At 65.6% G+C, this 13,277-nt stretch overlaps 1 protein-coding gene across 4 annotated transcripts in view; it reads left to right on the forward strand.

Annotated features, from left to right (window-relative positions):
• Positions 1-13,277, forward strand: part of NYAP1 (neuronal tyrosine phosphorylated phosphoinositide-3-kinase adaptor 1) — a 30,431-nt gene that overhangs the window by 16,085 nt on the left and 1,069 nt on the right. For 3 of the 4 annotated variants that reach the window (XM_050933273.1, XM_050933276.1, XM_050933274.1), the window contains exons 2-6: positions 8,087-8,319; positions 9,520-9,809; positions 10,363-11,541; positions 11,903-12,109; positions 12,382-12,491. In XM_050933273.1, the coding sequence (XP_050789230.1) occupies positions 8,138-8,319; positions 9,520-9,809; positions 10,363-11,541; positions 11,903-12,109; positions 12,382-12,491 (1,968 nt within the window). In that variant the 5' untranslated portion in view covers positions 8,087-8,137. The remainder of the gene's footprint in view (positions 1-8,086; positions 8,320-9,519; positions 9,810-10,362; positions 11,542-11,902; positions 12,110-12,381; positions 12,492-13,277) is intronic. The other variant, XM_050933275.1, reaches the window with a different exon arrangement.

The following is a 13,277-nucleotide window of genomic DNA, read 5'->3' on the forward strand; positions in this document are numbered from 1 at the left end:
AGAACCCAGGAGGCCGGGGGGTTCTGGCCTGCGGGTATAGGGGGAAGATTGAACCCAGAAGTCCGGGGGGTTCTGGCCTGCGGGTATAGGGGGAAGATTGAACCCAGGAGTCCGGGGAGTTCTGGCCTGCGGGTATAGGGGGAAGATAGAACCCAGGAGGCCGGGGGGTTCTGGCCTGCGGGTATAGGGGGAAGATTGAACCCAGAAGTCCGGGGGGTTCTGGCCTGCGGGTATAGGGGGAAGATTGAACCCAGGAGTCCGGGGGGTTCTGGCCTACGAGGTATGGGGGGGATAGAACCCAGGACTCCGGGGGGTTCTGGCCTGCGGGTTTGGGGTGGGATAGAACCCAGGAGTCCGGAGGGTTCTGGCCTGCGGGTATAGGGGGATGATAGAACCCAGGAGTCCGGGGGGTTCTGGTCTGCGGGTGTAGGGGGAAGATAGAATCCAGGAGTCCGGGGAGTTCCGGCCTGCGGGGTATAGGGGGAAGATAGAACCCAGGAGTCCGGGGGGTTCTGGGCTACGGGTATAGGGGGAAGATAGAACTCAGGAGTCCGGGGGGTTCTGGCCTGCGGGTGTACGGGGAAGATAGAATCCAGGAGTCCGGGGAGTTCCGGCCTGCGGGGTATAGGGGGAAGATAGAACCCAGGAGTCCGGGGGGCTCTGGCCTGCGGGGTATAGCGGGAAGATAGAACCCAGGAGTCCGGGGGCTTCTGGCCTGGGGAGTATAGGGGAAAGATAAAACCCAGGAGTCCGGGGGGTTCTGGCCTGCGGGGTATAAGGGGAAGATAGAACCCAGGAGTCCGGGGGGTTCTGGCCTGCGGGGTATAGGGGGAAGATAGAACCCAGGAGTCCAGGGGTTCTAGCCTGCGGGCTATAGGGGGAAGACTGAACCCAGGAGTCCGGGGAGTTCTGGCCTGCGGGTATACGGGGAAGATTGAACCCAGGAGTCCGGGGGGTTCTGGCCTGCGGGGTATAGGGGGAAGATTGAACCCAGGAGTCCGGGGAGTTCTGGCCTGCGGGTATAGGGGAAAGATTGAACCCAGGAGTCCGGGGGGTTCTGGCCTGCGGGGTATAGGGGGAAGATAGAACCCAGGAGTCCGGGGAGTTCTGGCCTGCGGGTATAGGGGGAAGATTGAACCCAGGAGTCCGGGGGGTTCTGGCCTGCGGGGTATAGGGGGAAGATTGAACCCAGGAGTCTGGGGGGTTCTGGCCTGTGGGTATAGGGGGAAGATTGAACCCAGGAGTCCGGGGTATCTGGCCTGCGGGTACAGGGGGAAGATAGAACCCAGGAGTCCAGGGGGTTCTGGCCTGCAGGTATAGGGGGAACATAGAACCCAGGAGTCCGGGGCGTTCTGGCCTGCGGGTATAGGGGGAACATAGAACCCAGGAGTCCGGGGCGTTCAGGCCTGAGGGGTATAGCGGGAAGATAGAACCCAGGAGTCCGGGGAGTTCTGGCCTGCGGGGTATAGGGGGAAGATAGAACCCAGGAGTCCGTGGGCTTCTGGCCCGTGGGTGTAGGGGGAACATTGAACCCAGGAGTCCAGGGGGTCTGGCCTGCAGGTGTAGGGGGAAGATAGAACCCAGGAGTCCGGGGGGTTCTGGCCTGTGGGTTTGGGGTGGGATAGAACCCAGGAGTCCGGGGTGTCTGGCCTGCGGGGTATAGGGGGAAGATAGAACCCAGGAGTGCGGGGGTTCTGGCCTGCGGGTGTAGGGGGAAGATAGAACCCAGGAGTGCGGGGGGTTCTGGCCTGTGGGTTTGGGGTGGGATAGAACCCAGGAGTCCGGGGTGTCTGGCCTGCGGGGTATCGGGCGAAGATAGAACCCAGGAGTCCGGGGGGTTCTGGCCTGCGGGGTATAGGGGGAAGATAGAACCCAGGAGTCCGGGGTGTCTGGCCTGCGGGGTATAGGGGGAAGATAGAACCCAGGAGTACGGAGGGTTCTGGCCTGCGGGGTATAGGGGGAAGATAGAACCCAGGAGTCCGGGGTGTCTGGCCTGCGGGGTATAGGGGGAAGATAGAAACCAGGAGTCCGGGGGGTTCTGGCCTGCGGGGTATAGGGGGAAGGTAGAACCCAGGAGTCCCGGGGGTTCTGGCCTGCGGGGTATAGGTGAAGATAGAACCCAGGAGTCCGGGGGGTTCTGGCCTGCGGGGTATAGGGGGAAGATTGAACCCAGGAGTCCGGGGGGTTCTGGCCTGCGGGGTATAGGGGGAAGATAGAACCCAGGAGTCCGGGGGTTCTGGCCTGCGGGGTATAGGGGGAAGATAGAACCCAGGAGTACGGAGGGTTCTGGCCTGCGGTGTATAGGGGGAAGATAGAACCCAGGAGTTCGGGGGGTTCTGGCCTGCGGGGTATAGCGGGAAGATAGAACCCAGGAGTCCGGGGGCCTCTGGCCTGGGGAGTATAGGGGAAAGATAAAACCCAGGAGTCCGGGGGGTTCTGGCCTGCGGGGTATAAGGAGAAGATAGAACCCAGGAGTCCGGGGGGTTCTGGCCTGCGGGGTATAGGGGGAAGATAGAACCCAGGAGTCCAGGGGTTCTAGCCTGCGGGCTATAGGGGGAAGACTGAACCCAGGAGTCTGGGGAGTTCTGGCCTGCGGGTATAGGGGGAAGATTGAACCCAGGAGTCCGGGGGGTTCTGGCCTGCGGGGTATAGGGGGAAGATTGAACCCAGGAGTCTGGGGGGTTCTGGCCTGTGGGTATAGGGGGAAGATAGAACCCAGGAGTCCGGGGTATCTGGCCTGCGGGTACAGGGGGAAGATAGAACCCAGGAGTCCAGGGGGTTCTGGCCTGCAGGTATAGGGGGAACATAGAACCCAGGAGTCCGGGGCGTTCTGGCCTGCGGGTATAGGGGGAACATAGAACCCAGGAGTCCGGGGCGTTCAGGCCAGAGGGGTATAGCGGGAAGATAGAACCCAGGAGTCCGGGGAGTTCTGGCCTGCGGGATATAGGGGGAAGATAGAACCCAGGAGTCCGGGGGCTTTTGGCCCGTGGGTGTAGGGGGAACATTGAACCCAGGAGTCCAGGGGGTCTGGCCTGCGGGTGTAGGGGGAAGATAGAACCCAGGAGTCCGGGGGGCTCTGGCCTGTGGGTTTGGGGTGGGATAGAACCCAGGAGTCCGGGGTGTCTGGCCTGCGGGGTATAGGGGGAAGATAGAACCCAGGAGTGCGGGGGGTTCTGGCCTGCGGGTGTAGGGGGAAGATAGAACCCAGGAGTCCGGGGGGTTCTGGCCTGTGGGTTTGCGGTGGGATAGAACCCAGGAGTCCGGGGTGTCTGGCCTGCGGGGTATAGGGGGAAGATAGAACCCAGGAGTCCAGGGTGTCTGGCCTGCGGGGTATAGGGGGAAGATAGAACCCAGGAGTACGGAGGGTTCTGGCCTGCGGGGTATAGGGGGAAGATAGAACCCAGGAGTCCGGGGTGTCTGGCCTGCGGGGTATAGGGGGAAGATAGAAACCAGGAGTCCGGGGGGTTCTGGCCTGCGGGGTATAGGGGGAAGATAGAACCCAGGAGTCCGGGGGGTTCTGGCCTGCGGGGTATAGGGGAAGATAGAACCCAGGAGTCCGGGGGGTTCTGGCTTGCGGGGTATAGGGGGAAGATTGAACCCAGGAGTCTGGGGGGTTCTGGCCTGCGGGGTATAGGGGGAAGATAGAACCCAGGAGTCCGGGGGGTTCTGGCCTGCGGGTGTACGGGGAAGATAGAACCCAGGAGTCCGGGGGGCTCTGGCCTGCGGGTGTACGGGGAAGATAGAACCCAGGAGTCCGGGGGGCTCTGGCCTGCGGGGTATAGCGGGAAGATAGAACCCAGGAGTCCGGGGGCTTCTGGCCTGGGGAGTATAGGGGAAAGATAAAACCCAGGAGTCCGGGGGGTTCTGGCCTGCGGGGTATAAGGGGAAGATAGAACCCAGGAGTCCGGGGGGTTCTGGCCTGCGGGGTATAGGGGGAAGATAGAACCCAGGAGTCCAGGGGTTCTAGCCTGCGGGCTATAGGGGGAAGACTGAACCCAGGAGTCCGGGGAGTTCTGGCCTGTGGGTATAGGGGGAAGATTGAACCCAGGAGTCCGGGGGGTTCAGGCCTGCGGGGTATAGGGGGAAGATTGAACCCAGGAGTCTGGGGGGTTCTGGCCTACGAGGTATGGGGGGGATAGAACCCAGGACTCCAGGGGGTTCTGGCCTGTGGGTTTGGGGTGGGATAGAACCCAGGAGTCCGGAGGGTTCTAGCCTGCGGGTATAGGGGGATGATAGAACCCAGGAGTCCGGGGGGTAATGGCCTGCGGGTGTAGGGGGAAGATAGAATCCAGGAGTCCGGGGGGTTCTGGCCTGCGGGGTATAGGGGGAAGATAGAACCCAGGAGTCCGGGGGGTTCTGGCCTGCGGGTATAGGGGGAAGACTGAACCCAGGAGTCCGGGGAGTTCTGGCCTGTGGGTATAGGGGGAAGATTGAACCCCGGAGTCCGGGGGGTTCAGGCCTGCGGGGTATAGGGGGAAGATTGAACCCAGGAGTCTGGGGGGTTCTGGCCTACGAGGTATGGGGGGGATAGAACCCAGGACTCCAGGGGGTTCTGGCCTGCGGGTTTGGGGTGGGGTAGAACCCAGGAGTCCGGAGGGTTCTAGCCTGCGGGTATAGGGGGATGATAGAACCCAGGAGTCCGGGGGGTAATGGCCTGCGGGTGTAGGGGGAAGATAGAATCCAGGAGTCCGGGGGGTTCTGGCCTGCGGGGTATAGGGGGAAGATAGAACCCAGGAGTCCGGGGGGTTCTGGCCTGCGGGTATAGGGGGAAGATAGAACCCAGGAGTCCGGGGCGTTCTAGCCTGTGGGTATAGGGGGAAGATAGAACCCAGGAGTCCGGGGAGTTCTGGCTTGCGGGTGTAGGGGGAAGATAGAATCTAGGAGTGCGGGGGGTTCTAGCCTGCGGGGTATAGGGGGAAGATAGAACCCAGGAGTCCGGGGGGTTCTGGCCTGCGGGGTATAGGGGGAAGATAGAACCCAGGAGTCCGGGGGGTTCTGGCCTGCGGGTATAGGGGGAAGATAGAAACCAGGAGTCCGGGGGGTTCTGGCCTGCGGGTGAACGGGGAAGATAGAACCCAGGAGTCCGGGGGGCTCTGGCCTGCGGGTGTACGGGGAAGATAGAACCCAGGAGTCCGGGGGGCTCTGGCCTGCGGGGTATAGCGGGAAGATAGAACCCAGGAGTCCGGGGGCTTCTGGCCTGGGGAGTATAGGGGAAAGATAAAACCCAGGAGTCCGGGGGGTTCTGGCCTGCGGGGTATAAGGGGAAGATAGAACCCAGGAGTCCAGGGGGTTCTGGCCTGCGGGGTATAGGGGGAAGATAGAACCCAGGAGTCCAGGGGTTCTAGCCTGCGGGCTATAGGGGGAAGACTGAACCCAGGAGTCCGGGGAGTTCTGGCCTGTGGGTATAGGGGGAAGATTGAACCCAGGAGTCCGGGGGGTTCAGGCCTGCGGGGTATAGGGGGAAGATTGAACCCAGGAGTCTGGGGGGTTCTGGCCTGCGGGGTATAGGGGGAAGATAGAACCCAGGAGTCCGGGGGGTTCTGGCCTGCGGGTATAGGGGGAAGATAGAAACCAGGAGTCCGGGGGGTTCTGGCCTGCGGGTGTACGAAGAAGATAGAACCCAGGAGTCCGGGGGGCTCTGGCCTGCGGGTGTACGGGGAAGATAGAACCCAGGAGTCCGGGGGGCTCTGGCCTGCGGGGTATAGCGGGAAGATAGAACCCAGGAGTCCGGGGGCTTCTGGCCCGGGGAGTATAGGGGAAAGATAAAACCCAGGAGTCCGGGGGGTTCTGGCCTGTGGGGTATAAGGGGAAGATAGAACTCAGGAGTCCGGGGGGTTCTGGCCTGCGGGGTATAGGGGGAAGATAGAACCCAGGAGTCCAGGGGTTCTAGCCTGCGGGCTATAGGGGGAAGACTGAACCCAGGAGTCCGGGGAGTTCTGGCCTGCGGGTATAGGGGGAAGATTGAACCCAGGAGTCCGGGGGGTTCTGGCCTGCGGGGTATAGGGGGAAGATTGAACCCAGGAGTCTGGGGGGTTCTGGCCTGTGGGTATAGGGGGAAGATTGAACCCAGGAGTCCGGGGTATCTGGCCTGCGGGTACAGGGGGAAGATAGAACCCAGGAGTCCAGGGGGTTCTGGCCTGCAGGTATAGGGGGAACATAGAACCCAGGAGTCCAGGGCGTTCTGGCCTGCGGGTATAGGGGGAACATAGAACCCAGGAGTCCGGGGCGTTCAGGCCTGCGGGGTATAGGGGGAAGATAGAACCCAGGAGTCCGGGGGCTTCTGGCCCGTGGGTGTAGGGGGAACATTGAACCCAGGAGTCCAGGGGGTCTGGCCTGCGGGTGTAGGGGGAAGATAGAACCCAGGAGTCCAGAGGGTCTGGCCTTCAGGTGTAGGGGGAAGATTGAACCCAGGAGTCCAGGAGGTCTGGCCTGCGGGTATACGGGGAAGAGAGAATCCAGGAGTCCAGGCGGATCTGGCCCGTGGGTGTAGGGGGAACATTGAACCCAGGAGTCCGGGGCGTTCTGGCTTGCGGGTATACGGGGAAGAGAGAATCCAGGAGTCCAGGGGGTTCTGGCCTGCGGGTGTAGTGCGGGTAGAAACCAGGAGTCCGGGGGGTTCTGGCCTGTGGGTGTAGGGGGAAGATAGAACCCAGGAGACCGGCGGGGTCTGACCTGTGGGTTTAGGAGTGGATAGAACCCAGGAGTCTGGCGGGGTCTGGCCTGCGGGTCGGAGTGGGGGATAGAACCCAGGAGTCGGGGGGGTTCTGGCCTGCGGGTATAGGGGGAAGATAGAACCCAGGAGTCCGGGAGAGTCTGTCCTGTGTGTTTAGGGGCGGATAGAATCCAGAAGTCCGGCGGGGTCTGGCCTGCGGGATGGGGGTGGGGGGATAGAACCCAAGAGTCTGGGGGGTTCTAGCCTGCGAGTGTAGGGAGGGAGAACCCAGGAATCCAGGGGGTTCTGGCCTGCGGGGTATAGGGGGAAGATAGAACTCAGGAGTCCGGGGGGCTCTGGCCTGTGCGTATAGGGGGAAGATAGAACCCAGGAGTCCAGGGGGTTCTGGCCTGCGAGGATAGGGGGAAGATAGAACGCAAGAGTCTGGGGGGTTCTGGCCTACGGGGTATAGGGGGAAGATAGAACCCAGGAGTCCGGGGTGTCTGGCCTGCGGGTTTGGGGGGGATAGAACCCAGGACTCCAGGGGGTTCTGGCCTGCGGGTTTGGGGTGGGATAGAACCCAGGAGTCTGGGGGGTTCTGGCCTGCGGGTTTGGGCTGGGATAGAACCCAGGAGTCCGGGGAGTTCTGGCCTTTGGGTGTAGGGGGAAGATAGAACCCAGGAGTTCGGGGGGTTCAGGCCTGCGGGTTTGGAGTGGGATAGGACCCAGGAGTCCAGGGGGTTCTGGCTTGCAGGTTTGGGGTGGGATAGAACCCAAGAGTCCGGGCGGTTCTGGCCTGCGGGTGTAGGGGGAAGATAGAATCCAGGAGTCAGGGTGGTTCTGGCCTGCGGGTTTGGGGTGGGATAGAACCCAGGAGTCCGGGGGGCCCTGGCCTGCGGCTTTGGGGTGGGATAGAACCCAGGAGTCCGGGGGGTTCTGGCCTGCGGGTGTAGGGGGAAGATAGAACCCAGGAGTCTGGGGGGTTCTGGCCTGCGGGTTTGGGGTGGGATAGAACCCAGGAGTCCGGGGGATTCTGGCCTGCGGGTTTGGGGTGGGATAGAACCCAGGAGTCCGGGGGGCTCTGGCCTGCGGGTTTGGGGTGGGATAGAACCCAGGAGTCCGGGGGGCTCTGGCCTGCGGGTTTGGGGTGGGATAGAACCCAGGAGTCCGGGGGGTTCTGGCCTGCGGGTTTGGGCTGGGATAGAACCCAGGAGTCCGGGGGGTTCTGGCCTGCAGGTTTAGGGTGGGATAGAACCCAGGAGTCCGGGGGGTTCTGGCCTGCGTGTTTGGGCTGGGATAGAACCCAGGAGTCCGGGGGGATCAGAGGGGTGGGTCTGGATTTCTGTATTTGGGTTGGGAGAGAACCCAGGCATCCTGCCCCCCCACCTCCCATCCCCTTTCCTGCCCCTCTAACACTCTGTCTCTGCCCCCCAGCAGCGCCCCTGGTGGGCTCCCCCGTGCCCGCTGGCCCTGGGCCGCGGGAAGATGAGCAGTAGCCCCCAGGAGGCCCTGATCGCGGCCTTCCTGCAGTTCATCGAGGAGCGGGGCAGCCGGGCCTACGGGGCGCTGAGCCAGACCCGCCAGCCGCTGCGCCGCGAGATGAACCTGCTCTACCGCAGGAGCAAGCTGGAGAGCCAGCAGCACAAGGACGAGGAGCCCAAAAAGGGGTACGCGGGGCTCAGGACTCCTGGGTTCTCTGGGCGAGGGGAGTGGGGGCTGGGAGCCAGGACTCCTGGGTTCCCTCCCCGGCTCTGGGAGGGGAGTGGGGGCTGGTGGGTTAGAGCAGGGGGGCTGGGAGCCAGGACTCCTGGGTTCTCTCCCCGGCTCTGGGAGGGGAGTGGGGGCTGGTGGGTTAGAGCAGGGGGGCTGGGAGCCAGGACTCCTGGGTTCTCTCCCCGGCTCTGGGAGGGGAGTGGGGGCTGGTTATCCAGGGACCCCTCACCTGGTGCTGAGATGCAGCCACCTCTGGGGCGGGGCGGCCGGTTACCCAGGGACTCCTCACCCGGCGCTGAGATGCAGCCACCTCTGGGGCGGGGCGGCCGGTTACCCAGGGACCCCTCACCCAGCACTGAGATGCAGCCACCTCTGGGGCGGGGCGGCCGGTTACCAGGGACCCCTCACCCGGCACAGAGATGCGCCCACCTCTGGGGCGGGGCGGCCGGTTACCCAGGGACCCCTCGCCCGGCACTGAGATGCAGCCACCTCTGGGCGGGGCAGGGCGGCCGGTTACCAGGGACCCCTCACCCGAGGCGCTGGGGGTCGTATGGAGACCGCTCGCTGTCACAATGAGGTTCCAGTGCACGGCAGAACACGGCCCACAGCGGCTTAATGTCCTGCAGTAACGTGGCCCAGATTCAGCCGCAGCAGCGAGGCCTTTCTTATACAGGGCAGAACAGCCGTTGCAACAGCGCCGGACGGATGCAATGCATGCTGGGAGTTGCCCAAGAACACAGTGCGGGTGCAGCACCGGAGTCCATAGACACTGAGGTGGATTCGCCACGGGGCCCATGCCCGGGACCCCCGGAACGACAGGCGTTCCCTTGCCGACAAGCCCTCGTGCCCCATCCCCACCCGCAGGGCAAACCCCTGCGCCCCGACCCCATTTCCCCGGCAGGAGTGCTGGGGGGGCAGGCGGCGGGATGGCCGGTGAAAGGGGTAGGGAGGCCCCCCCCAAAACTGTCATCTGCCTCTGCACAGACACCCATAGTTGCAATGGCTGTTTACTGCCCGGCTGTACCACACCGTTGTAACTACTGGTATAGATGGCACCTGCCCTGCTCTACCTGCCTTGCTGTGACTCCTAGCAGCCCCGGCGAGAACCCAGGCGTCCTGCGCCCCCTCACCTCCTGCTCTTTGTCCCCCCACAGCTCCGCCAAGGACCCAGGAGCGGGGAAGATCCGGGACGTGGCCTCCTTCCGCCGTCACTTCCGGATGGGCTTCATGACCATGCCGGCCTGGCAGGAGCACGCGCCCCACCCCTGCGCCAGCGGCATGGCGCCCCGCTCCCTCTCCTGCCACTCGGTGGGCAGCGTGGAGAACAGCGAGGGGGCCGCCGGCGCCAGGAAGCCCCCGGCCAAGCCCAAGCGCCACCCCAGCACCAAGCTCAGCATGGCAGGCGAGGGGCGGGCGGCAGAGCCAGCAGGCAGCAGGAAAACCGGTGAGGCCTTTGGACTGGTGCAGCTGGGGGGGAATGTGGCATTCTCCTGTGTGCCATTAGGGGCGCTGTGCTGCAGGGAGCGGGGCGAGGGGCTCAGTACAGGGCCGCCCTCCCCTGCCAGGGCAGAGCCAGCCCCAATGCCCTGGTGTCTGGGCCGAACCTCAGCTCCAGCGATTGGCCACCTTCCTTCAACCCCATCCCGCCCCGCCGCCTCGGTCAAACCCGGCGTTCCTTTCCAGTCCTAAACAGGGGAGCCGCTGTGCCTCTCCCCAGAGCTGGGCGCATCTCATTGCGGGCAAGGGGGGTCTCTGGGTAACCAGCAGCCCTGCCCCAGAGGTGGACGCATCTCAGCACTAGGCGAGGGGTCCCTGGGTAACCAACCACCCCGCCCCAGAGGTGGCCGCATCTCAGCGCCGGGAGAGGGGTCTCTGGGTGACCGGCTGCCCCGCCCCGGAGGTGGGCGCATCTCAGCGCCGGGCAAGGGGTCTCTGGGTAACCAGCCACCCCACCCCAGAGGTGGCTGCATCTGAGCGCTAGTTTCTCCCTCTCCCAGGCCCCCAGAAGTCATGCTCTGAGAGCCGGGAGCTGGGGCGCAAGGTGCCCCCCCAGAAGCCTAAGCGGAGCCCCAACACCCAGCTGTCTGTCTCCTTCGACGAGACCTACTCCAGTCGCCCCCTGGTGACCCCCACGGGCGGAGGGGCGCCACCGCAGTTTGGCCGGGCCTTCTCCCACGGTCATGCCAAGGGCTCGGACCCCGAGGATGAGGAGCCCGTCTATATTGAGATGGTGGGGGACGTTTTCCGGGGCGCCAGGGGCCCCCAGCCACCCCCGGCGGGGGAGGAGGACTCTGACGACAGCGAGGCGATCTACGAGGAGATGAAATACCCACTGCCCGAGGAGGCCAATGGCGTGCCCGCCTCCCCCCGCCCGCGCCAGGCGAAGGCGGACAAGGGCAAGACCTCCCCCTGTGACATCCCCCCGCCTTTCCCCAATCTGCTCCAGCACCGTCCGCCCTTGCTGGCCTTCCCCCAGGGCCCGGGGCACAAAGGGTACAAAGCGGGCACCCAGGAAGCCTCCAAGCTCCCCGTGCCCTGCCACGCCAAGGAAGCGCCGGCCGTGCCCCATCCGCCGGGACACCCAGCCCTGGCGCCCTCCGGCCGTGCCCGCAGCCATTCCACCCCGCTGCCCCCGCAGCCGGCCGGGCAGCAGAAGGCTGAGAAGGAGCTGCCCAGTTCCCACAGCCTGATCTGCCCCCCGGCCAAGCCGCTGCCCTCCATGCTGCCTGTGCCGCAGACGGCCAAGGACAAGCCGGCGGTGTCCTACACCATGGTGTACTCGGCCGTCAAAGTCACCACCCACTCGGGGCTGCCGGCCGAGCAGAAGACGGAGAAGGAGATCTCGGTGCTCCACGGCATGCTGTGTGCCCGGCCGGCCACCGAGCCCGTAGGCAAGCCAGCCCCACGCCCCGCGCCACCCCTGGGCATGCTGTGGACTTACCCGGCCCCCTGCGGGGGGATGAAACACCCGCCGGCCTACGAGAGCGTCAAGGGGGCTGGGGCCAAGGCCGCGGCGGTGCCGCCCGTGGTGAAGTTCCAGCTGCAGGACCGCAGGGCCTTCGCCAGCATCGCCTGCTCCCACGTGGTGGCTGGCGCCGACGAGGAGACGCTGAGCATGGGGTGGGCACTGCAGCGGAAGGGTCTCTACGCCAACCGGAAAGGCAAGGAGCCGGAGAGTGAGTATTGGGAATGGGGCTGGGGGCTGTACCCTCTGGGGGGCACCAGCTCCCACCCGGCCCCAGGGCAGGGACTGGCTGGCTCAGGGGGGCAGGAATGGGGCAGGGGCCTGTCCCCTCTAGGGGGCACCAGCTCCCATCCGGCCCCACGGCGGGGACTGCCTGGCTCAGGGGGGTGGGGAATGGGGCAGGGGCCTGTCCCCTCTGGGGGGCACCAGCTCCCATCCGGCCCCAGGGCGGGGACTGCCTGGCTCAGGGGGGCGGGGAATGGGGCAGAGGCCTGGCCCCAATGCGGGCACTGAGGGCTCGGGATGGAGGATTCGAACACATTCCCCTCTGACCGTGTCCTTTGCCCTGGCAGAGCCCACCGAGGGCGCCCAGGTCTGGAACGGCAGCGGTGAGGCACAGCTGAAGCCGGAGAGGGAGGAGAAAGCCCTGGTGGGGCCCTCGCTGTCGGGGATACCTGTCCGGGCCCCGGGCCCCGAGGGAATGGTGCCCAAGATGCCGGGCTGCCGAACGGGGCTGCCTGTGCCATGCCAGACCTTCCCTGCCTGCCACCGCAATGGAGGTACCCCCGGCCACTGTGGAGGAAGCGGGACGGGGGGCTGCCCCGGGGCGGGGGATTTGGCACGGACTGGGGGAGGTGAGCTCCACGGGGACGGGAGCAGGAGCCAGCACTCGCCTCTGGCTCAGAGCTGATCCCAGTGGGGTTACGCTGGGTTGCAGGGTGGTGGGGGGCGGGGCAGGAGGATCAGTGGGGGGTACTCTGCCGTGGGGGGCAGGGCAGGGGGCGCCTGGTTGTGGGGTGACCCATCTCACAGCCGGCTTCCCACTCTCCAGACCTCACCGGGGGTTACCGCCTGGGCCGGTCAGCTTCCACCTCCGGGGTGCGACACACCGTGATTCACACGCAGAGGCCATGCAGCCACCCCAAAGACACAGCCAGCCTGGTAAGGTGTCCAGCACCCAGGGAGACAGGCTGGGGGCAAGGGGGCCAGGCCTGGGCTAGCAGGGGCTGCGGGTCGGGAGTGAGGAGCACCGGCAGGGCTAGTGGGGGGGCAGGGCTGGGCTAGCAGGGGCTGCAGGTCGGGAGTGAAGGGCACCAGCAGGGCTGGGTGGGGGGGCAGGGCTGGGCTAGCAGGGACTGTGGGTTAGGAGTGAGGGGCACTGGCAGGGCGGGGGGGGGGCAGGGCTGGGCTGGCAGGGGCTGCGGGTCGGGAGTGAGGGGCACCGGCAGGGCTGGGCTGGCAGGGGCTGCGGGTCGGGAGTGAGGGGCACTGGCAGAGCTGGAGGAACCCAGGGTTAGGCTAGTTGGGGCTGTGGGTTAGGTATGGGGGTCATGGAGCCCCGGGCTGGGAGAGCAGGGGCTGTGGGTCCCTGAGGGAGCCAGGGGGAACCCCAGCTGGGCTAGCAGGGGCTGTGGGTCCCTCGGGGAGCCGCGGGGAGCCGCGGGCTAGGAGAGCAGGGGCTGTGGGTCCCTGAGGGAGCCAGGGGGAACCCCAGCTGGGCTAGCAGGGGCTGTGGGTCCCTGGGGGAGCCGCGGGGAGCCCTGGGCTGGGAGAGCAGGGGCTGTGGGTCCCTGAGGGAGCCAGGGGGAACTCCAGCTGGGCTAGCAGGGGCTGTGGGTCCCTGGGAGAGCCGCGGGGAGCCCCGCGCTGGGAGGGCAGGAGCTGCGGGTCCCTGGGGGAGCCCCGGGGAGCCCCATGCTAGGAGAGCAGGAGCTGCGGGTCCCTGGG

The sequence above is a fragment of the Gopherus flavomarginatus genome, chromosome 23 (genome assembly GCF_025201925.1).
Source record: "Gopherus flavomarginatus isolate rGopFla2 chromosome 23, rGopFla2.mat.asm, whole genome shotgun sequence".
Classification (NCBI taxonomy): Eukaryota; Metazoa; Chordata; order Testudines; family Testudinidae; genus Gopherus; species Gopherus flavomarginatus.